We start from the raw sequence: 24688 nt of genomic DNA, 5'->3' as shown, positions 1-24688 counted from the left end.
GTAATTAAAAATGGAAACCAACAGCACCCGTTATCTATTATTGAACTAATTTTTGGTAATTGCATTTTCAAATTAGACAACTGCAGTTGCGACACACATTGCAATATTAACTTTTCCACCAGCATCGATTGCCCTGCGATGCCTGCTCACCCCATCGATAAATAATCGATGGCTTGACTAATTAGTGCAATTCTCGCGTTTCATGTTGGCAAATATTCCGAGTTGTAGCAGGACTTAAATTGAACAAAACCGTGACATATTCCACCGACCAATTGGCCATTAAGTGTACCCATATGGCAATGTGTTTTTTTCGCATTTAAGAGTCTTAAGTGATTAAGCGAGCGAGGCGGGGACTTGTAAAGGGACATGCATCAAACATGCTGTCATTAATATAAAAATGAAATTACCTTGTCCAGCACCAGATGCCATTAAAAAAGGAACGGCAGAAGGAAAAGCGCTCGGAAAATGAGGACGAGAGTGCCGCCCACTCAGTTGTTGTTGTTGCTGCTGTGCATCATCAAATTGAAAAATGTCAGCGATAGAGAGGAGGAAAATGGGAAATCAGAGAACAATGCGGCACTGGACAGGTAAAACGCAAAGGCAAAGGTAAACTGCCACGCCCCGGGGGCGTTCTGTTGTTGTCCCTGTTGCTGCAGCAAGTTGTTGTTGCTGCTGTTGCTATCCTGCTGCGGACGCGGCCCAGTTGCATTGACAATCGACAAATGAGGAAAGATAATGCAGGCATTAATCTTGCTACCAGCAATTTGTCAGCGTTGCTCCATCCCGCTTCATTCCGTATTGCCGTCTCTTACCGTTCGAGATGTCAGCTGCAGTTCGAGTTTCTCGATTCCAGGGGCTGCCCTTTGGGGGGCTAATGGGGCTGCAGAATCTCACAGTGGGCGCAAATTCGAAATTAGGCATATTGTTAGTTTATTGTTATTGTTAAACAGGTAGGATATGAACTTTAAATGGTCCTCTCACAAAAAAAAGTTCTTTGCGCTGCATACATAAGTTACCCTTCTAAAAACAGTCTTACAAACTTAAGCAGATTTCTATGCCATTTTATGGATTTATTCACCTCGATTTGGTCTGAATTATTCATTCTAAGCACGAATGAATAGCGCAATCCCTGTCGAATGTTTCCAGCGACCACTCTGGCATTCCGAAGTCCGAGAGTTTGTCCCTGCCTCTTCTAAACGCTGGCTTCATCAATTAATTTACAATTTGCCAGACGTCCCTGTCCAACTCCAGTTCCACTTCCTGCTCCAGCTTCAGCTGCCCGTTCTCGTCCTGGTCCGTGTTGTCCTGCGCTATGTGGTCAGCTTGGCATACTTTTTCTATTCCACTCGTGGCCCGTGGCCCACTAATGGCCATGTCCTTGCATCCTTGCATCCTGGCACCCATTTCGCCGGGCTCTCCATCTGTAAATTGCATTGCTTGCCAACTTGTTGAAAGGCGGAGCGAACTTAAATGCTTTTCAATGTTTTTCCATGCCGTGGTACCCACTTAAGGTCACAGATAGTTCACTGGGAAAAAAAAAATATCATTTCGAATGGAAATACTTAGGAAAACATTTCACACTCTTTGATCTCACCAACTTTACTTTGAAGTTAAAATTGCTTTGCTAAATTTTACCCATTTTTCTGAGTATAATTTTTTTTTCCCCCTAATTTGTTTATGCTTTCGAGTCGAATTGGTTTTTTTTTTTATATGTAAAGAAGGCAGTGGCGTTGTGAACCCCGTTTAATGGTCACAATTTAGCTTTTAATTAGATCGGCAAATTTGTTTTCGAACCATTTTGCTCGCTCGTGCGGAGGACGAATGCGGAAAATACGAATTCGAAGTCGTGAAAGTACCGCCCATTTTCCGCCCGGAGTTAGAGTGCTTACGGGTTTTCATTTTAATTGTTTTTCTGCGGCGGGGACGACCCTTGGCCCCATCCTGCCCAGAGCTCCTCTGCCGTGTCGCTGATTTATTTATTTCTATTTGCTGTTATTTAGCTGGTTCTTGTTGCGTTTTTGTTCTTTATATCATTTTATTTTATTTTGTTTTATTTTTTTTTTATTTTCTTTCACTTCATTTTATTTTCCGCCCAACCAAGCGAGCGCAATTGCGGTCGCAGAGCGTCTGCCCCCCTGTCCCGATTTTCCCGATTTCCCCATTTTCTGCCCCGCGGAAAGCCCCTCTGCAGCTGTCTGCGTGCCATGCTCTAGTTTTCTATTTTTGCTTTCCCGGCCGTAATGGCAACCTTAATCACGTAATGATTTTGAGCGAGTGAGCGAGAGGCGCGGGTGTCCAAATTCCACCCAACCCCCAGCTTTTCATGCTCCTCCCACGATTTTCCTGCGATTTTCCTCCTGCTCCTTGCTGTTTGCTCATTCATCGCGACTCTTGTTTTGTATTCCGCATTTCGCAATTGGCACAAATCTCGGCACTCGCCACGCTAATGGCCAAATGCTGTGGCGCTAATTGAAATTACATTTCTTAAAGTTAAATATTTAATTGAGAGCCGCCAAGCCGAGCGGACATCATCAGCAGTCCGGCGAAGGCTCAAAAGTTGCTCGAGTGCACACAAGAGTGTGGGAAATTGGGGAAAAGTTTTGGGAGAGCGAGAGTGGGTTTTTCAGCATTTCAGAAATCCTTCCATCCGGAAACTTGTGCATTTAATATGAAAAGCCTTTAAAAGTTTTATTGAGTACGCTTGTTTCAGGCGAAAGCGTAATAGAAACTAATGGAATTCTGTGACCCAATTCCCATATTCAATATAAAAACCTATGTAATGTGCTCTGCTCTATATAAAAAAGAAACTTAAATCGTTTATATTGCAGGGCTAGTCTTTTAGACAAGTATTTCCCATTTAGGCAGTGTGTTCACTGGATGACCTAATTAAGAGATTTCACTTGATTTCACTTAAATGCATACAATGGCTAAGTGCCTTGGGCAAATGTAATAATAAAACAATCAAATGTAATATTAGTTATTTATTTCATGATGAAGAAAGAAAGTGTTGCGGAAAAGTTGAATGTTCTTAAATCTTTCCATTCCATAGTATTTTCCCCTCCCATTCAGGACAGTTTTGAGCTGTTCACTCCATCCTCGTGGATCGACATTTCGGCGCCTTTCATGTCAAATCCCCGGGGACAAACGTCGGACCTTGGAACCCAGCTTCATGTCTGTGCCTCAACTTGGGCTTGTTGCATTTTCCCCCGGGAGTTGGAGACCCGAAAAAGAATGACGATGTGGCATGCTTAGAATGCCCGACACGAAAGCGTCGCCAAATCCTAATTGCATTTGTCTGATTGCACCCGTTGCAGCTGCAACTTCTCCGATATCTGCAATGCTGCATTTCGAGAGGCCTATCCAAAGTGGAATAGCTGGAGCTGAAGCTGAAGCTGAATCAGGAGCAGGAGCAGGAGCTGGCTGATGATGATGATGATGCTGATTCATTAAATTGGTTCCCTGCTCCCCTTTCGGCCTTATGACAGGAACATGTAAATGCCATTTACTGTTTCCATTTCGAATTCGGTTTCTGTTGCCCCGCCATTGTCTTGTCATCGTCATTGTCATTCCCAGGTCGGAGGACTGGTGGACTGGTGGACTGTTCGATTGGAGGAGTGGCGCGGGAGGGGCCCAATCGAAATTCCATTTAATGTAATTTGAGTGCCATCATTCATGCCTCGAATAGCTGTGGCAGCGGAAGGTGAAGGAGGGTGATTTTTGGTTAGTCTGAGATTACGTTTAACACGATTTCACGGCTGTCAGAACTGCGCCCAGGATTGATGGATGCCGGAGAACATCTCTGGCATTTCCAGGAACCAGAATTCCAAATATCTTCCCCGGCCTTCTCCTGGCACTATTAAGCCATCATGTGTAACTGAAACATCAAACAGGCAGACATTTCCTGCGCTGCCATAGAGTTTATTTAAAGGCTGACCCAAATATGCCAGACTGCAGTCCAGTTGCAGTCATAGATACCAGATATGTACCATGTACACGAATGCAGATACTTTGGCAGCTGACTCACACGCTTCGCATTTCGACACGTCCGTCGGCAGTGCGTAAACAATGGCCCAAACCATTGGCCACCGCCGGAAAATTGGGCGAGATGCGTGGCGGGAAATGCGAAAACACATTGCCGCCCAGCAGGTAACAGCAGGTTGGGAAAGTATCCCGTTCCGGAAATTTTCCCAATCCACTGGTAGCTCTGACAGAGTGTGGCCCACACGTCTTGGTTATTTCCCGCAGCCAATTTCGGGCTTCATTAGAAATTTCCCAGGACCCGCAGAAAATATAATTTATGCATGCTTCTGACACAATGCACAAAGGGTTCAAGGCAACCGCAGCCACAACCAGCTGAAGAAATAACAAACGGATTGGTTGCGGTGTCGGGAATCCCGAACTGAAAATACCCAGTACTTGTGATATGACAGCCAATGAAAAAATCAAGGACATTGCCCAAGAAAACCAGACATGCGTCTTCATATAAATTTTGTTTTCACAAGGAATACGAATGGTATCCTGCTCGATTTCTAACAACACAATGAGGAATGGGAATCATTTTTAGGAGCAGAAGGCGCAGCTGATTCGCGTTTATCTTCTGCCATTACAAACAGCACACCCCTTTAATCTCGAATTACTGGGTGAAATCAGCAACAAACGACAGCGACAACGACAACGTCGACGCTGACGACACTAATTAAAAATGTTGGCCAACCCTTCAAATGGCTCATGCGGCGACTGACAAGCGCAGAACTCTGGTCAAAACCAGGAGCAGCAGGATGAGGAGTAGCGGTGGAGATGGGCAGGATCTGGAGCTGCGGCTGTGGCTGAAATTGAAAAGCTGGCTAAGCTCCTGGCCGCAGTCAGTAGAAATCCGCTAAATTCCCAAACAACAACCCGTCGCACAAAAACAAACACCGCGGTTTCGGGGGCAGGGAAATGTGGGTGGGGCAGGACACCTTTCGACCTTGCGACCGGCGGCCCATTGATGATGTTGTTAATGGAAAAAATCTCAACACCCTTTCTCACACACACACACACACACACAGCAGGATAGAGATGGAAATCTACTGGGGGACGCAGCCAGAGCGAGATGGAGACAAACAATGGAGCGTAATTTTGCGAAATTTACATTCCTTAATTAATCTTGTTTGCGCTGCGGCAGTTGGCAGTTGTCTGCCAACTCCGAAAACCCCTTTCCTCCTGCGCCCCTGCTGGGTTTTTGGGGTTTCATCCGCCGGTGGATTCGCCTCTGGGGGCAACTAACACCAAGCCACGCTAATGACATTCAAGGCACAAGATGTCAGCCGAGGTGGAACCAGCACACATCCTGCACCTACTATATATGTGTATACATATATATCCTGCCGCCTTATTAACCCATATATATATTTGTGCAGGGGAACTAGATATCCCGTTGCCTAATGAACCCTTCTTGGCCCCGGTGCCCAGGATCAGGTTCAGGTCGCTCAGCTCGCTCAGCTCGCTTTAATCAACAATTTGCGTACGCAGGGAGCGCGGGACATGTGACATTTATTGAAATTCTAGTTTATCCTGGTAAGAGGAACCCGCGGCATCAGCTGAGAGCAATTTAAACTCAATTTCCAGACTGAGACAGAAAGTAGAAACTGGGGCCGTAAATTGCTCCACGAAGATGAGCCGCCAGATGAGCTTGTGTGAGCAGCAAGTGGGGATGATTAAATTGGAACCTGCTTGAGGAAACTATCTCTGGCTATAATCCCAGAAAAAATACGCACTGTGAGTTTATTACAGAAATTAAAAGTAAGGGGAATCACAAGCTATTACATCAATTTATTGCTGTAGATCCTGAAAGTCCGCTGTGTGCATAAATGCAGTTGAGCACTTTCCTCGACGGGCCATAAAAAACGGCAGAAATTACAGAAATGCCATGCGTGAGTGGGCACCGTTTAAATTGTATCTCGAACTGCAAGAAAACCTGTCCCCGAAGTAATCAGCGAATCTATCACAAGCTCGTGCGTGAGCGGCACTTTCACCTGGACCTGTACCTGGGCCATTCGTGACTTGGCTTAGCTCCGCAAATGCAATTGGCAATTTCTCACTCGTTTTTACCCATTTTGCTGCTGTCACAACTCACAAGTGTCCAGTGTGCAAGAGTTGAAGCCAAAGCCAAAGCCAAGCCCCTCCAGGCGACTGTCGTTTCTCGGTAGGTGTTGCCTCAGCTGTCCAGGAAATCCCCACACATCAGCCCACAGATGCGCAGATACCCAATACGAAGATACAAAGATACATCCATCCTGACCATATGTGAGTGTCCGAATCTTTCTTCAGACCTGCGAGCGAGGTCCGGCATTAGCGGCAGATTAATGATTCGCATACTGGCTGCGCCCACGCAGCGGACTAGAAAAATCCCTGGGATGTGAAGCGGAGAAACGGAATTGGAATTGGAATCCGCCCGCCGGCAGTGACTGCTCCGCATGGGAATTCCTCCTCCGTTTGGCCAACATTCATTAGCCGGGAGCTGGCTGCCGCAAAATGCGCGGCATTGTGGCAACGTTTTTTCCCATTGCTCCTCGTTATGAATATGCAACATTTATATAAATTGTCACGCTTATTGCAGCCAGACTGTGTTTCACTCTCACGCTTTTTCCGCCTTTCCCCCATCAATTTTCTGGGAGTGCGGCTGCATCTGTCGTTCTACCAAATCAAAAAGCGAGATCTAGTTACAAAGCACTTACTTATGTTGTAATACTCTAACTGAAGTGGATTATTAAAAATATTGAGCTGGAATTGTTTTACAAGACTTGGCACTTGAGTAGGTTTAAGATACTTGGGAGAAAAAGTATCGAAGGTAGATGGAAACAAACTCTTGAAGCTCAATATCAATCAATTGATTTCAGTTTCCGCAGTATTGCAAACTATTTTAAATTAAAATCGAGTGTAAGAGTCTTATTATATGTTCATGTCGGGACGGGGAATGAAAGTATTCCCATTGGGGCTGCTAATACCCAAAGTTATAGAGTACAACAGCAACTTGCAACTTACAACCCTGGACCAAACGAAGCCAGCCTTCTGATGGTGGAACGCGCTTTTGTTGAACGTTGATTGCAATCATAATTTATAAATGTTGCCGACAGTTTGGCGGGTGCCACGATGTTGCAGTTGCTGCCGCCCATATTTCGCCATCAATAAATAAATATTATTTGTCTGTCTCGCTGTCTGACTGACTGGATGGCTCACTGGTCAGCCCTGCAAAGCCCGGACCGATGATGATGGTTAGAGGAGCGACGTTCAAAGCCGAAGCCATTAGCAAGTGATTTGGTGACTTTTTCCAATCTAATTGAATGTGCATGGGCAGGGCACGAAAGCATGTCGAGGGCTTAAAGCTGAAGTGTGGCCCAAATGGAGGCAGCACTGGCACTTTAAACTGCCAGGCAGAGTGAATTGTTTCTGTAGCCGGTAGTTTGCTGTTTTTCATTCACTCTTTGGCTCGTTTTAATCGCTGCCAGCTCAGACTAGTTGCAAACTGTTTGCCCATCGGGATCCAGTTCCCAGTTCCCAGTACCCAGTACCATAACCCATACCATCCCGTTCGCAGTCGCGCTGGTCAAGTGTTGTGGTTGCCATTTGTTTGTGCCAGAAAGCCGCATCAGCGCAGTGCCGCAGTTCTCGGGACTCCAGTGATTTACCAGCGGGCGAGGGCTTCTGGAAGGGGGCGAACGTGGCGTATGAGTGATGCAGCATGCATATTCATACACATTGAGATTCATTGTATTTGCCCTGCATTTCCGCAGTATTTTGTATTTTATCTGCTCGGTTCATGTTCGCTCTACTTACGACTTTTCCGCAATTTCTCTTTTCGCCCTTTACGGCCCTCAAGAGGCTGCGATAGGGGGGGCGAGGCTGGGGAGAATGGGAGTGTGTCGCTGTCATATTGCTCGCCTCAGCTGGGGCTTTAAGCAGATTTATTTTCAATTAAACAAGCTCATAACTTGGCCGACAAGTTGGCAGAACTTGGCTGTTAGGCATCCACTTTGGAGTCCTGCAAGTGTGTATCCTGGCTCTTGGTTCTGGCTTAATTTACGCCACAAATTCAATTTATTTGAGATACACCTAATCCACAAAAGCAAACTTGATTTATCAACATAAATATTTTGCATACAATGTGTGAGCATGGCCCCGTCTTTCCCAATTTCACCCCCCACCCATAAGCGAATGCATTTTGGTTTGGTTTTTGTTCCATTGTTGTTGTTTTGTCTCCGATCCATCGATGTTCGTGTGTGTGTGTGTGTGTGTGTGTGCTGAACGAAATTCAATTTTAATGCACTTGAATGGATTTGAGCAGCGCTTAGTTGACTTGATTACGAGCCTTTGGCTTTGGCTTTGGCTTTGGCTTCGGTTTGGTTTGGTTCGGTCCACAGAATTTCATTTGCTTTATGGATTTTGGATGCTCGATGGCCGAAACCATTTTTCCTCGACTCCGGCAAATCAAACACTTCAACAACTCAGCAACGAAACGAAACGAAACGAAGAGAAGCGAGACGAGATGAAATTCTTCATACTTTTGTGGAAATGTTTGTCAAGCTGCCAGCGCCAAACCAACATCGCAACGAAAGCCACTTGGCCGTATCTGGGAGTATTTGTCATAACGCATATAATTTCAAGAGCTCCTCTCAAGTGGGGCCGTCGAAAGAAGCAGAGAGCACACATATGCAGATGCGGAGTAAAATGCTAAATACACACAAGCCAGCAAAATGCTGATGATAATGCAAATGAAATTATTTTTACAACATTTACTCTCGAGCGGGCATGTTTCGCCCAGGCTCCGTCCACTCGCTATATAAATCATCATTTGCCTGCTGCAGCTTTCCCCCTCATTTAGTTGTCCTGTTCCCAGTGCGCACCCACACACATCCACTGCGCCAGGACACCACATTAATGTCCTGCGGAAGGAGGCGTGAGGATGTGAGCTGTGGGGCACCTAAAAACATGGCACTGCTTAGTGGGCGTGAAGTACTCGCTTTTGGACTTTAAGAGCGGCGCAGAGAAGGCTTTAAGATGCAAGGGCTGCACCAAAATGAACTTTATGTTCAGATAAGGCAACTTAGATAAGGCCTCAGCGTGACAAATGCTCTTTGCCAACTGATGTACTCCGCACGGAATAGGGCGTCCTGCGTTTGTCATAACAAACAATGTCAAATGGGCAACGAGCTCGACCTGAGGGATCTGGAAGCTGGCAGCAAAACTAATAATGCGACCCAGGGCGGGCCAAAGCTCCTGGTAATGCCATTTGGGCCTGCTCCATCTCCTCGCACAGCTGGCCGCTCATAAGTCATTCGAAAGAGCAAAAACAAATGCTCTGTCAATTGTCGGCCTGCCGCAAATGCTATAAAGCTGACAAATGTCGAACCGGCGCACAGATAGATATTCGCATGGGTGGGGATACAAACACGGATCGCAGGTACTCATAAAACCGTCCAAATGTCAATATCCCCGACCCACGTTGCCGTGCCCAAAAAAATGCTCTTCGAGCCGCGTTCGCTTTGATTTCGGTTGGCTGAATGATGAGGGCATGGGAGCACGAGGGGGCGAGGACATGGGGATGAGCCAGGACTTATTTGTTGCTGTCTGGAAAACACCTTGGCCAAGCAATTTCAATTTTCCCCCCAGCCGACAACAAGAAAATGAACATGTCAACGGCACACGTCGGATATGGACTTGGATTTGGCTTTAGTTTTGGTTTTGCCATTGGTATTGTGTGCACTGTCAAAAATTGCACTCAAGTTGCACGCAAGAGAATAATACTTTTCTATTGCACTTAACTGCATTGTGTAATTAAATCAAAGATAAATATGAAATTGCACGCCAAGTATTTTTTGTAACTTTGTATAAATATTTTTACATTATCAGAGGATCTCAGCAGTTAAAAGATACATATTCCTGTTCTATTATTTTGAAAGGGAAATCTTCCACACTTAATTCCTTGGAAATATAATTCAAATGCGAGAGTATACATTTAGAGAGTTACTTTTTAGCTATTAATTTAATATTTTGGGGTTTTTTCCTCTGTGTACATTTTTGTGGCTCGGTTAACCTGTCGGCTCTGCTCGGCTGCTCCGATTCGCTGCGCTTCGATTCAATTCGATTCGGTTTCGGGGGGGGTTCGTCGTTTTTTGGCAACTTTGTAAATATTACAAAATTTAGGTGTCTCGCTTGGTGAGTGCGCCAATGAAATATTTATGCTCACACACACCGGGGCGGCGTATCTGTGTGCGAGTGTCTCTCTTTGTGTTTGTTTTTGCACGAGCGTCGCCCGTTTTGTGCAAATATAAACCGACCACAGTCGAAAGGGGGCTTGCAGGTGGGATTTCAGGGGGTTTTCAGGGGGGTTTTCAGGGGGCTGGCGAGCACTGACTGACTGGGCCTGCCAGTTGTCTGATAAACAGACAATTTGCCAAAGTGGATACGTGCATGGCGCGTATAATTTTGGGGCACACCTGAGCCCCGTTCGGACCTCCTTTCGCACCAAGCACCCCCCACCCCCTCCGACCAAGCTTTTGGCCTAGACCCCGAGTGGAGCAACAGGAGCAGTGGAGCCCCGCCCTCCGCGCTCCACTGTGGCTGTATTTTGTGGTTGTGGACTTTAGCCTGATGAGTGTATCTATGTGCGCCAGGGATCGAGTGTGTGCTTAGTTGGTTAGTTTGGCTGATGAAGCGACATTGACAGGCCAAGTGACTTTCATGCTAAGCGGCTTTAAATTTGCCGTAGAAGGCTGAGTTTAAATGGAGCTGAAGAGCTCACCTGAAGGGTGTGCTTTTGGCCACTTTGTTTTCGCAGTAATAAATGTCCAGAAAGGACTGCAATTACAATTTGTCCAAAAATGAGAATTCACATTCTATGTGACATTCTATATTATAAACAGTGAGTGTCGTTTTCTACATTTGCGAGTACTGTTTCCGCAATCCAAACTTGGAAATGACTAGTTATTCGAAACCCTCCGTGCCTGAGTCACTGCCTGCCATTTCAATTTTAAGTTTGAAATTTGAAAATTCTCTGACGGCTGTATGCGTCAGTGCCTCCCACACAGCCGCTGGCCATATAGAAGAATCTCCGGCGTAACTTTTACGATTTTAATCGTGCAAATTTATGGCATTTTCCCGCACGATTTCCCCGTGGATGTCGGAGCGCCCGAAAACATGCATATATTCGGAAATAAATAAATGATGAAAACAAACACCAAAAACGCACACAAAGCAGCGCCTATAAAACTAAACTTTGGCCAACAGTTGCGGGCCGCAAAAAACACAGATATATACATACGATATATATGTACATATGTATATCTTTATCTGCATGTTTCGATGGACATGGGGGATGTATTCGGCTAAAGTCAGCGAGAGTTTGGAACTCGGAGTGCCGCTCATAATTTTTGCAGTTGCAGCATAATAAATTTGAAGCCCGGTTCGGCCAACTAGGCATTTTCAGGGTAGTGAGTTATGGCCATGGCAAATCGATGTTGACTTGAGTAATGGTTACTAACCGGTCTTGTTTTTCTGTGATTTTTTCCAGGTGAACGCCGGCAGCTTGTCCGAGCAGGCTGGCCTCCAGCCCGGCGATGCGGTGGTCAAGATCAACGACGTGGATGTCTTCAATCTGCGGCACAAGGATGCCCAGGACATTGTGGTGCGCTCCGGCAACAACTTTGTCATCACAGTGCAGCGGTAAGTAGATGGGACCACTTTCCAAAACAAGCCTCTGAATATTATCGCAATTTTCTTTTGTGACCCTTTAGCGGTGGCTCCACCTGGCGGCCGCATGTGACACCGACTGGCAATGTGCCGCAGCCCAACTCGCCGTATCTGCAGACGGTGACGAAGACCTCTCTGGCTCACAAACAACAGGACAGCCAGCACATCGGCTGTGGCTACAACAACGCGGCCCGTCCCTTCGTGAGTGTACTAATTTGCAATCACGCAGAGTATATCCCCATGCCCATCCTCGCACCACATCATTTATAAAATTCATAAACTGGCAGCCCAAAGTTGGGAATGCGGAAAGTTTTAGTGGCCCAGCTGATGCTGACGTCCTGATGATGACCAATGATGTTGATAGTTAGTCCTTGACTGCCCACACTCCACACGGCTCGCACTTTGCGTTTATTTTGTTGTCTGTCTGTGGCTTTTCATATTCATTCATTTCATTTTCGGTTGTTGGGCTGGGCCACCTAACCCCTAACCCCTGACCCCAAACCCGAAATCCCGTAGACCCGTAGACCCGTTCGCCCCGACCCCAAACGCTCAGTATGAGTTGACAACATTTGCATTTATACGATGTCTGTCTGTCTGACGCTCAGTTTGTTTGTGCGTAGTTTTGAAAAGTGTCAGAATGAGTAATGAATATGAGTGCTAGGATTATTTGCCTGGCAAGAATTAATGTGCAAAAGGTCTCTCACACACACTCACTCACCCACGCATCTGTATCTATGCCATGCCATGCATAGTAATGTCTCTCTTGGTGCGTCTGTGTTTGTGATATGCATACATTTACGTACATTTTATTGTTATGAATTTGTATAATAATAGCTCCAGCCAATGACAACGGACATGAAATTGATTTGGGATCATTTTATGTGCCAAGTTTCAGGAACAACATTATGGGAAGCATTGCAGCTTCATTTGATTTAGGGCCGTGTGTGATCCTATCTAAAATGTTACTGAGATATTGCAAGCACCACAGCTACACACATATCTCAGTATTTAAGTACCGAGATAAACGGATACACAACTCAATCTGGAACAGAATATGGCAATATGCTGCTAATTGTTTCTATTATTTCTAATATTCAATTGAAAAATGTTTAGGCTCCATGTCAGTTAGGTTGGCATTGTGAGAAGCGCAGAGGAGGGCTTAAACATGAAGAACAGTATCTTCCAATTACAATAAGTGCGTGGGCGACCTCCGCTTTCCTGTATTCATTTCACCAGAATCTTTGCTCATTTCACACTTTCTGAGCCTCATGTATTTCCTACATCTCACACTTATTTTTTTTTTAGTCCAACGGCGGCGATGGCGGCGTGAAGAGCATTGTCAATAAACAATACAACACCCCGGTTGGCATTTACAGCGATGAATCTATTGCGGAAACACTCTCGGCCCAGGCGGAGGTTTTGGCTGGCGGTGTGCTCGGGTAAGTTTTTCCGGGAAAAGTCTGGGCGAAAAGCTGGGGAAAAGGCAACAAACAATTGTCTGGGCCGCAGCCGTGACAGTGCAAAATATCAGAAAAAGTTTTACTTAATAGTGTTCTTTCTCTGTTCTGCTTTGCGCTGAGCCAAGAGAAAAAATACAACAAATTTAGCAGACTCAGAAAGCAGAAAGCACAGCGTGCGAGAAACCGCAGGCCGCTCGAAACGGAGAGTGCAATTTGGCAAATGATAGCCGTAGCTGCACAAGTCGGGCCAAGGGCTTCGGCTTGTGCCAGTTGTCGACTTTTGCGGGCCAAAACGCACGCGTGGGACCGTGGCCCGCGCCTTTAGCGCTTAATTTCTTTGGGGGATTGCCGGCCAACGCGGCGGATGCGTAACAATCTTGTTGCCGCCACTCACTCACTTAGTGGAGCATACTTTCGGGCTGCGCTGTGTGCACGCCTGAAAGTATGCTACAAGCCGAGCACAAGAGCTCTTGGTTTCATTTACTCCTGCGTTTCCAGTTTTTCATTTTTCCCAATCGTTAAAGCTCTCCTTGCTTGCTCTGAGATTCTGCTCCTTTTCCATGTCAGTTTTTTTGCTGTTCCAAGTGTTTTCGCACAGCATACTCAGTTGCTGAGCATTCTTAATTGGAGTTTAATAAATTTCTTCTGCTTTCAGCGTCAACTTCAAGAAAAACGAGAAGGAGTACCAGGGCGATCGCTCCGAGGTCCTGAAGTTCCTGCGCGAGGAGGAGACCGGCCAGTCCACTCCAGGTAATGACGCCAACTATGAGCTGGCCCGCCTGCTGCTCATCCTGAACGACGGTGCCAATCCGCTCGTGAGCGATGTGCTGGGCGATTAGCAGGGGGAGGGCGAGGTGGGCGGGCAGTCTGCCAGATGCTAGCCAATGATTTTTTTAAAACGCCCAGCAGGGACCTTGAAATGGGGATTTTGTAACCAATTTGTTTTGTTTTTTGTCGTTTAACCCATCAGACAACCAGAAGGAGATGGACTTTCGTTTTCTCTATGTGAAGACACATTTCTAGTGCCCACACACAGTCATGTCTTCAAATATATATATATTAACCAACAATTTCAATGTCACCTGCACGGAATAAGTCGTAGATAGTAAAGTATTATTTTTAGTCAGAAGCAATAGGTTTCGTATGGGCAATCACTTGGTAGTTGATCGATAGAAGGGGTCATGTAGTTTAGTTATCTGATTAGTTCCGATTGCAGCATGAGCTCAATTTTTTGTGTCTTGCCAGCTCATTTCTGTCTCCCATTGACTGCTAAAGTATACCCATAGACACACCCATTGCAACCCACCTTCTGTCTATCTATCTGTCTAACTCTTGTTTGTATTTAAACTGTTTTTCATACGCACCAAAACAAACGACTATCGACAACACGGCCCACACCCACACACACCAACAGCATTCGGCAACAGCCACTACGAGCATGATGCACCACAGCAACTGCAACAGCAACAGCAACAGCAGCAACCACAACAGCAATACAACCAACACCAACACCAGCAACACTATCACCAGCAACAACAACAGCAGTCGAGCACCACTCGCCATGTCAGCGCCCCCGTGAACTCCCCCAAGCCCCCGAGCACCGGCGGACTCCCAACTGGCCAGAACATTTGCACCGAGTGCGAGCGCCTCATTACGTAAGTGCCTCCGATTGGATATCACCTGCTTGTGAAAGGAACACAGGGTATCGACCGGGACTGACAGGGTGATAACTCCAAGATATCACCTTATCGCACCGATCGAATGCCCTCTCCGTTGTGTGTGAACCAGCATTTGTGTATGCACATTGACTAACAGCTAGAACAAGCGCGATGCTTTCGCATTAGTAACTAATAGCCAGCAACTAGTGGGGTGCTTAGTGGGTTCGGTTTGAGGGAGCAGACTGTAGGCAGGTTGTGCACATGATTTATCCAAATAACTCACTGAGCTTTTCCGCTTCAATGGCAATGACAATGGCGATGCCTGCGATTGTGTAGAGCCACACAGTCCCGCCAACTTCTACTGGACGCAGAGCCACGCAATCGGTGGCAACGAGCGACGCACTCCACTGCACCACCAGCATCAGCAGCAGCAGCAGCAGAATCAGCAGGATGAGCGGATTGGTGTTCCATTGCAGTCGAATAGCCTGGCGCCGGAGGCGCCACACAGGCCCAGTTTGCCGGTGGCCCCGAAGGATAACGTGGAGCAGCCCAGGCAGGATCAGCAGGAGCAGGCCGATCCGCGCATCATTGTGCTGCCCATCTGCCCCGGCCTCCAGGGGCCCGAGTACAAGGCCGAAATGGAGGCGGCCGCGGCGGCACTGGCCACCGACCAGGATGGACGACCACGTCCATTGGCCGCCAGCGGACATCCGGCATGCCGGCTGTGCGGCGTGGGCATTGTGTAAGGATGCGTTGTTCGCCGTTCAATGATAATTCATGCGTCTGTTGTTCCCCCACCCCGTGTGTCTGCATTTTAATTCGCATTTATTCCACGAACTCACGGCGCCGAAGTCAATTGTTTGCCATTCACGCAATATTCCCAAGCACCTGGGCTCCAGCTCCCTGCTCCCACAACAGCCAGGAATAAAGCTCCTGATCCAGACCAGATCCATGGGAACCATCATTTGTATTAATTTGTATGCCAGTTTAATTGGCTCGCCGTTCGGAGCTTAACTCAATAATGCATTATAGCTTTTTACATATTTCTCGCATTACCTGCAACACGGCTAACCGATTGCCTTTTGGCCACTGTTGCAATGTACACACACGAATGCACAGGGAGCTCTATCAGTTGTAATCCAGCAATCAAGTGCTTTTCGATCAATCATCGCGTTCAGTGTCTGCACTTGAGGGGCTCTTCTAAGGGTTTTGTGTGGCAAGATTAAGTAGTTTAACTACTGTAGTAACCATCTCAGAGATAATAGTTCAAACGGAAATCCGTTCTCGTTACAATGCATTGTACTTTCATTGGCAATGGGAACATATAACCCTCATTGACCCCTGAAGAGCTCCTCGAACCCACATTTATGTAGTCCCGCTAGTAATACCGCTTTTTCCACACCCATTTTTCAGTGGCGTTTTCGTGCGCATCAAGGATAAGAACCTGCACGTGGAGTGCTTCAAGTGCGCCACGTGTGGCACCTCGCTGAAGAACCAGGGCTACTACAACTTCAACAACAAGCTCTACTGCGACATCCACGCCAAGCAGGCCGCCATCAACAATCCCCCCTCCGGCACCGAGGGTTACGTCCCCGTTCCCATCAAGCCGTAAGTGATCGGAGTTATGGCCAATATTTTATCAGATTTTTTGCGGCATGCGCCTTTACACGGCCAATTGGTCGGTGGCAGCAGGGGGGCGGGTAGAAGGGCCTGGGCTCACATGAAAATGAAATATAAATAAATTCAGCGTGTTCGTATATGCCAAAATACGACTGACATGCCGGCTACGAAAAATCGCCGTGCTCAACCGAGTATTTGCAGTGCAAAATACTCTGCAAAGGGATATTGCGATATATATATTGTCTTGATATTAAATTATAATCAAAACATCGATCAGGATATTATAGATGATAATTTTGGTAGTGCTTAATTAGAACTTCGTTAGATTTTCAAAGCTGAAGACTCTTAGATAGTTCTGTGCGTGCGAAGGGCATTAGCTCTTCGAATTCAACTATCCATTCGTTTTCACTGCCTTGTTTAATTTTTGTTTGGCCAATCGACGCTTTTGGAAATGAAAGAGGCGACACTGATTGCTCTGCTGACGTGTCATCGGCTGTGCCGCAAATTTTTAATAAATGAATTGGCAACATATGTGTGTGCCGCATACTTTGCATGCCAACTAAAACGATGCCCAACGAGTTGGCCAAGTACTTTCCCCACTTTCCCACCAATCGATTGCGATTGCGATTGCAATATGAACACACATGTAGGTGGGCGAAATGCCTGCGGGTGTGCGATATTGCTGGTGTGTCAAAAATGTTCAAACTGCCAGTGACAGTTGCAATTTGCATTTGGCATTTGGAATTTGTTTTGCGTTTCTGGTGGGCTGTTTGCCTAATTTAAAGCAATGTCGTTGGCCAAACCAAATTAAAGGTCTTGCACTGGGGGCCAATTAGGCGAACGGCGCTGACAGCCAATTACCGCTGGCAAATCTGATTTACGTGGCACTTGTCTAAGGTATTCCCTATCTTTTCTATTATTTTCCATTGCCGCCGCACAGCAACACCAAGCTGAGTGCCTCCACCATCTCGTCGGCCTTGAACTCGCACGGATACGGTGGCAGCTCGAACGGCTACTCCAATGGAAACTCCGCCCCAGCTCCGGCACCGGTAAGTACAGATTCCGCCAGGTGGCAGTAGAAGTGCCTAAGTTCCACCTGTCAAGTGTTAAGTGTTCCCTGCCGTGGCTAAAACAAGGTCAGACACTCGCCGAAAAATAAGAAAACACAGACGTATCGAGATAGAGACACAGCCAAACACACAATCAGTTGAGGGAAAATATGCGGCGGCTTTTCCACCCCCGAATCTTCCGCACCTGAATCTGCTCTTGCAACATTCAATTCTATCATATTGCTAGGGAAAATGTTTGCTTAAACTCAGCACATTTCGCCGGAAGCGCCAGCATCCGACATATGCTAAAATGTTAAAAATCATCTGCAGGACGAGGGGAACGAGGAGAGGGCGGGGGCCGAGAAAAATGCAATATAATGCAAAAAGTTTTTGCCAGCAAAGAAGTTCAAGCATCTCGTGCAATTTTATCAAGAAACGCTTCTTGTTTACTGTTTTCTTTGGCTGCCGTTCCGCACTCTTCCACTTTTCCGCTTTTCCTGGCCACAAAGCGATCAAATGAATGCGAAAGAGTTGCATGCATTTGCCAGCAGAGCACAAAACTTTGCGTAGTTATTTGTGGAAATTATTTGAAAACATCAAGAGCATAATTTGCACATTGTTTTCATGTATTGATCAAATGGTTAATTCATTTAAACCGATTTGACACGTTGTCATGCCATTTTCCTTGTTTCCTGTGTGTGTGTGCTGCCTGTGTTTCCATTTATTTAACTCTGTGTTTTTCCGTGAGTCCTCTGCCTGCCTTGCATGGATTTATTGTTTATGTTGGTGGTACCGACCTACGGCTGATTGGGTGAGCAGCTCAAGGGCTTGGCATCCCAGGAGGGGTGTGCTTTCACTGAGAGATTGAGGACTGCCCCTTGACACGGACGGCGAATCAATGCGATCGACATGGCCAGATTGATTGCGCGGCGGTATAAATAGTGAACGGCGGCTGCCGAGTCTATTTTACTATTTTTTTGTTTTTCTGTTTTTCTGTTTTGCAGCGGCCAGCGCATTTCGCGAAAATGTGCAATGGCTGCTAGAAGCTAAATATATATGCCAAGCGCTGCTTTTTACTCATTTCATTCTCGTTCTCGGCTATTTATTTTATTTTTTGCCTTTTGGCCATCTATAAAAAACTCACAGCTGCAGCGTGTTGGCAGCTTTTTGGCCGCCGTGGCCGCAGTTTCTTTGCGCCCTGTGCTCAGTGCGCATCTCGTTTCCCGACGGAGTCCGTGTGCGTGTCCGTGTCCGCGAAGTGTCCGTAACTGTGTCCGTAACTGTGTCCGCAGCGAGCGGACAACGCAGAAGCGACACAGTGTCCAAAAATCGGCTCACGTGCTGCCCTCCAACGATCAACGATTAGCGAACCAAGTGAAACGACTCTATTTCAGTGACTTCAGCGGAAGAGAACTCTTCTAGCGAATCAGATTTGCGCAGGTTGCATAATCACCCAAGTGGATTACCCAAGGAATATGGCTGCTCTTCAGCATTTCCCAGTTGGAGTGGGGCTGCTATTTAGCCCACCCATTGACCTTGACCTATTAGCCGTTTTTAGAACACGACCACAAACACAAACACACACTGCATATAGTATATAGTACACGCAATGGGGTTTTAGTTCATCAGCCGTAGGTTGTGCTCCACTTGCATTGCTCGTGCATTTTAATTAACCGCCTTTGTTAACCCCCGCCTGCCCGCATTAACCCATTTAGCCTGAGTCTGAGAGCAGCCAGGAGTTGCCCCTGCCTCCGCCCCCCTCGCCCACCCAGCTGCTGCAGTACGAGGCGGAGCAGCAGCAAGTCCTTCCGGAGCAACACATGTCCACCATCCAGCAGCAGCAGCAACAGCAGCAGCAGCAAAAGCAGGAGCACACTCGCACCCACAGCAGCCTGTCATCCATTTCCAGCGGCTCCTCCTCCTCCGGAGTGGGCGGCAGCGGCAGTGGGAGTGGCAGTGGCAGCGGCAGCGGCAGCGGCGTGGGCCAGAGCCAGCAGAGCTACTCCTCCACTCTGTCCCTGGATCGCTTTGGTTCGCCCCTGCACTCGCGCCAGACATCCGGCTCCTCCACGTCACTGGAGGTGGCTTTGGCTGCTCCTGGCGCTGGCCAGGGCGATAATTACACCATGACGCCGCCCTCCCCGCCGCCGCCGCCTCCTCCCCAGGCTCAGTCCGTGACGAATTACAGGCTGCAGGCTGCGCAGAACGAGAACGACATGAATACGCAGAACAAGAGCCCCAATGCCTACAACCAGCTGCTGAAAGAGTACTCCAACAAGCTGCAGCAGCAACACCACCACAACACCACACAGCACACGACAGCGACAGCAACAGCGACAACAGCACCCCCACTAAAACACAACAACACGGCCAAGCCATTTGCAGTGGCATCAGCGGCAAGCACCACACCCCAACAACACCTGCCACACCTACAACACCAGCAACACCAGCAACAGCCGCTTGTGGCAGCGCTCACGGCGACACTTGCTAATCAATTGAAATTTAACCCACATCAGGTTGCAAGCTCCCAAGCAGCAGTAGCAACAGTAGCGCCAACCGCTGCAGCAGCAGCAGCGGCAGCAACACCCCAAGCAGCAACTGCAACAGATAGCCCAGCTGCAACAGCATCATCAACAGACAATATGTCCGCCTACGTGGCAGATGAGCCCTCTTCGATTTATGGCCAAATTAGCGCCGACTCGGTGGCTATAGCCCCACCACCACCGCAGCCACCCACCGCCGGCGGGGGCGATCAGCCCTTTGAGTACGTCACGCTCACCGGCAACGTCATCCGCAGCGTGCAGGCTCCCGGGAAGGGGGCGTGCCCCAGCTACAAGGTAAACCCACCCACTCCGCCCCCAAGGTCGAGGTCAGCGAGCAGCAGGGAGGAGTTCAATTTAAAGGACAGTTGGGGCGCCATAAATCATAAATATAAACAGGTCTAAATCAAGTTTGAGTCGAAATTAAAGCTGGCAGTGCAGCCTTTAAGTTAAATAACTATCAAATTGTGCATCCTAAGTATTAGACAAGATTTCTTAGATTTTTCTATAAAAGATATGCAGTGGCTAAGACCTTTGAAATGTGTTGCCAACTGTCATCGACTTGTTAAATCTGTATTCCCGGTGTAAGTATCCTGCTTCAAGGATACATGTCGAGCACAAATCCCTGCTGCTCGCCGTCCTGCCCCACCCGAATGACCACCAAGAATGACCTAGTCCAAGAAGTAAGTACCTCGCACTCTGCTCCGCTCAGCTCGCGCCGCAGCTCGCTCAGTTTAGGCCCGAAAACTAATTGACCTGTGTTAAGTGTTGTAATGTGTTGGCCCGAATGAAATCGCAGCAGCCCCACTAATAGTCCACTTCCACTTCTCCCGTCCAAAGGTGAACCAGGGCTACGCTCGTCCCTTCGGCGCCGCCGCTCCCAAGTCGCCGGTGTCCTATCCGCCGCAGCAGCAGCAGCAGCAGTCGCCGCGTCCCGCTCCCGGTGGCCAAAACCCGTACGCCACCCTGCCCCGCAGCAATGTGGGCCAACAAGGTAAGGATGATGATGACGACGGCTGTCTGTCAGAAGGTGAATGGGTCTAGTCGCTAAGCCAATTGGGATTTTGTACCATGTTTTGTGCCATACGAGTATACCGAACACCTGATTTAGCCCGCAGTTAGTTCCTTTTGTTGTTAGCCTGAGAATGTGAGTGATAGACGAGGCAGTCGATCGATTGTTGTATAGTATTAACCGGATTTCTGTTTTGTATATATATATTTATCGAAATAAATTGCACATGACTTAACCGTAACCGAAAGCCGTGGACAAACCCGAAAAGAACTAACCCATAACGGACCTCAAATGATCGAAATAATCGAGATGCTTCTGGCGAAATTTACTAAAACCATTTTCTGCTCGTTACACCCCGCCCTCGTGAGCAACTAAATGAAAACTATTTGGCAAATGTGGCTGCATAAAACATTAGCATAGCTTAGGTTACTCTACCTATACTCGCACATATTTTGTCTGCTGCCCGTGTATATACATATGCCCATTTCTCTGTGCCCTGTATGTATGTAGGTCGTAATGTAAGGTACCAGCAGCAGCAGCAGAAGCAGCAGTATAGGAACTCTTACCCCATGGGATCTAATTATAGCACCCCGAGTCAGTCCCCCTACATCACCTCCAACACCAACAACTACAGCAGCAACAACCACAACAACAACAACAACTATGGCAGCTACAACAATAATAATGTGTACCGAGGTAAAATGCAGCCGAAATGCAACAAGAAAATCGCATTGCCTCGCAGCCAAGTTTTAGTTCGACACAGTCCACAGCCGTAGATAAACCCACTTGTTGAGACCCGATAACACTCGAAAGTTGCTGCTTTAAAGAGTTCTGCCATATCACATGCCCGCATAAAGCCATTTAAGCCCATTCAAGCCCATTCAGGTTGAAGCGCAGAAATGAATTTCATTAGCAGGTACGATTACACACCCATCTCCAACATCCAGCCCATCCAGCCCATCCCGCGAATGCATTAATAATGGAAACATTTTGTTGACAAACTCAATCAATAGGCGGGGAGGCATTTTAAAATGTGTTTATCATTATTATGGCGCCCAGACGGGAAATTAAAACTGACAATGGTCGCAAAATGGCCGGGAAGGGGCATTGGTGCTATCGGTGGTTTCAATGCCAATGCGATGGCCATCTTCCACTTCCGTGTGCCAGTCGAAATGCTGAAAGGCGAACGGCGAACGGCGAACTGCGAATGCAGTGGGTGCAGAAACCCAACCCAACCCAACCCAATGCAACCCAACCAAACCAAACCGATCCGAAAAACCAAACCGAATGAAAGCAAACCAAAGCGATACGCTGCGTATACGTAACGCGTTGCCATTGCAACGAAACGGCGCCATTCATGTTCACAGAAATAAATGATATAAAATGTATTTGGTTGCCGCTGCCATTGCTGCCTCAGCCTGCGTGGCTGCTGCCATTGTGGCCGCCTCCTCCGCTCCTTTCACCGAAAAGGGCTTTAAATGCAGCGCAAATATGCCGCCGCAGACAGTGGGCGGTGCAAGAAAATTGCCGCACGAAGCCAGGAAGATCATGCAAATCAGTGCCATATATTGACTCTAAATTTATTAATGTTTACTATGCAGTTGTCATTAGTAATTTTCATAGCTTAATGTGCGTTGGATTTTCTTGCTCACTGTGATTTTGCGGCTTTAACAAGAACACTTTGGCACTCCCGCGGCAATTTCCGGTATTTTTTCTTCGCCAACTGCACATATATCCTTGCAGCTCCGTGTTTGTCTGTCTGTGGGCTTGTTTGTTTGTTTGTTTATCAATTACCGCGCTGCCAGGCTGGCTGTCATAACGGAATGAATTAACAACAAATATGGCCGCGCCGGCAATCGCACTACCAATTTATGGGCCAATTTTTGCCAGTGCCGCCTTCGTTAAGCAATTAAAAATGCAATTAGCCAGGGACGCACTGCTGAGGATCCCTCTGCTGCCATAAATCTTCACTTGGCCGGGAATCAATCTCCTAATCAAGGCGAAAATCACGCACAGCCGCAGAAATCATTTGTGGTTTTCGGTTTAGGCTTTCGTGGCCTCTCCAAAAATCGAGTGGCGGCTTATCCAGTTCCGAATTTGCTGGGCGGGGGGCGAAAAAGAAAAAAAAGAAAGACGAAGAAATGTGCTGGCAAACAAATGTTTGCCCTGCTCAAATGCCAGCACGCACTGGGGCAGCTTTTCCCACACGGAGCGGGAAATGTAAACGAAAGCAGATAAATTGCCAGCCATTATTATACGAACAAGCAAGCATCCGCCTCAGTTTCAGCCAGGAATTTTCCGCACTTTTCTTGGCGGGAGCGGGCGCATATTGAAGCATGCCAGGGGGCCATACATCAAATGGTTGGCATTCGTCAGAGCGAGGATTTATGGAGGGCACTTTCACCATCTAATTTCTGCGATCGGGCGAAACTCAATAGTTTTCCCGGCCCCATTAGCCATTAGCCATGAGACATTATCCCACGAATAACCTTTGTTTTGGTTTCTGCTTCTTTTAGGTTACGGTTACCCCTACACGTATTAGAAAATCCCAATGCCTCACCCACATACACACACAGCCGCCAATCAAAAGGCGTGCAAAGTTGGCGAAATTCTGGAAATTCTGCGAATATAAACCTACCTAAATGTTAAAACCTTCTTGAGTTGAATGGAATACTATGAGTTTTAAGCAATAAACTGCGCGTTATACTTCAAACAAACACTCCCGAAGATCTTTATAAGCACCATAGTATAAATGCTTCGTGCCTAACCGCAAACTGCTTAAAGCGCTCTAAGATACAGAACGCCCAGATATGTATCTGTGTCTACATAAATACTAATCGAACTGTGTCCTCTGCTGTTCTAGGAAATTTCTTTCTTTGCACAACTTTGCATGCCTTTTGTCTGAAAAGAAAAGAACACAATAGAATGGGGGTGAGCACAGGGCCAAAAATAATAAACATAAAGAAGAACTTTTGCCTCTTATTATGGCCGAAAAACTTTCTGTTGCTGCTGCCAACATTTTTGATATGACAAAATATTTGCGGCCATAACTTCGTTTCGTTGGCCTGTTTGTTTTCCGTTTGTTTCTGCCACAGAAACGCTCCTGTGTCCTCGTGTTGGTCGTGTGTTTCTGCCATTTTCAATTTCTGCGAAATTACAGCCAATACCGAATTATGCATAATAAAATCCAATGACTACCTGTCGACGCCATTTTCCCCATGTTGGGCTGCGGCTCCTCCCTTTGTTGTTGTACTTCTGTATTTTTTTGGGGGAGGAGTCAGACGTGGTCCCATAAAAAATGGAAGTAAATATGCGTGCCTAGCGAGGAGAATTTCCAAGCTCCCAGCTCCCTGTGTGTGTGTGTGTGTGCGTGTGTTTATTGTTGCTCGCCATGAAAATGGCTCTGAAAATAAGAAATAAAAAATTTATTTGCCCCGGCATGGGGCATAAAGCGACTATTGTTGAATCGCATTTAATATTTTCCCTCTTTATACGGCCAGCGATACACCGTTGTTTGTTTGTCTGTCAACAAATTGCAATGGGGGGTTGGTTGGGCGTAAAACTTTTCCGATCCACTCATGGCTTCGCTTCGATTGAGTTGCCGACTTGACCGTCTTCCTGC

The 24688-nt window shown here is 47.1% G+C and overlaps 1 protein-coding gene across 11 annotated transcripts in view; it reads left to right on the top strand.

Annotated features, from left to right (window-relative positions):
* LOC6549004 (PDZ and LIM domain protein Zasp) overlaps positions 1-24688 on the top strand; it is a 54493-nt gene that overhangs the window by 22425 nt on the left and 7380 nt on the right. For 3 of the 11 annotated variants that reach the window (XM_026981339.1, XM_015156851.2, XM_015156849.2), the window contains exons 3-10: positions 11549-11700; positions 11772-11928; positions 13033-13166; positions 13843-13937; positions 14602-14842; positions 16259-16453; positions 17406-17514; positions 20895-21048. In XM_026981339.1, the coding sequence (XP_026837140.1) occupies positions 11549-11700; positions 11772-11928; positions 13033-13166; positions 13843-13937; positions 14602-14842; positions 16259-16453; positions 17406-17514; positions 20895-21048 (1237 nt within the window). Of the gene's footprint in view, positions 1-11548; positions 11701-11771; positions 11929-13032; positions 13167-13842; positions 13938-14601; positions 14843-15181; positions 15588-16258; positions 16454-17405; positions 17515-19229; positions 20352-20894; positions 21049-21576; positions 21763-23582; positions 23784-24688 lie in introns of those variants that run through there. The other 8 variants (XM_026981337.1, XM_015156839.2, XM_026981340.1 and 5 more) reach the window with 6 other exon arrangements.

This window comes from Drosophila erecta, unplaced genomic scaffold, assembly GCF_003286155.1.
Source record: "Drosophila erecta strain 14021-0224.00,06,07 unplaced genomic scaffold, DereRS2 tig00000092-arrow-pilon, whole genome shotgun sequence".
NCBI classification, from domain to species: Eukaryota; Metazoa; Arthropoda; class Insecta; order Diptera; family Drosophilidae; genus Drosophila; species Drosophila erecta.
The sequence above is the reverse complement of the archived record's forward strand: the minus strand, read 5'-3'. Positions and strand labels throughout refer to the sequence as shown.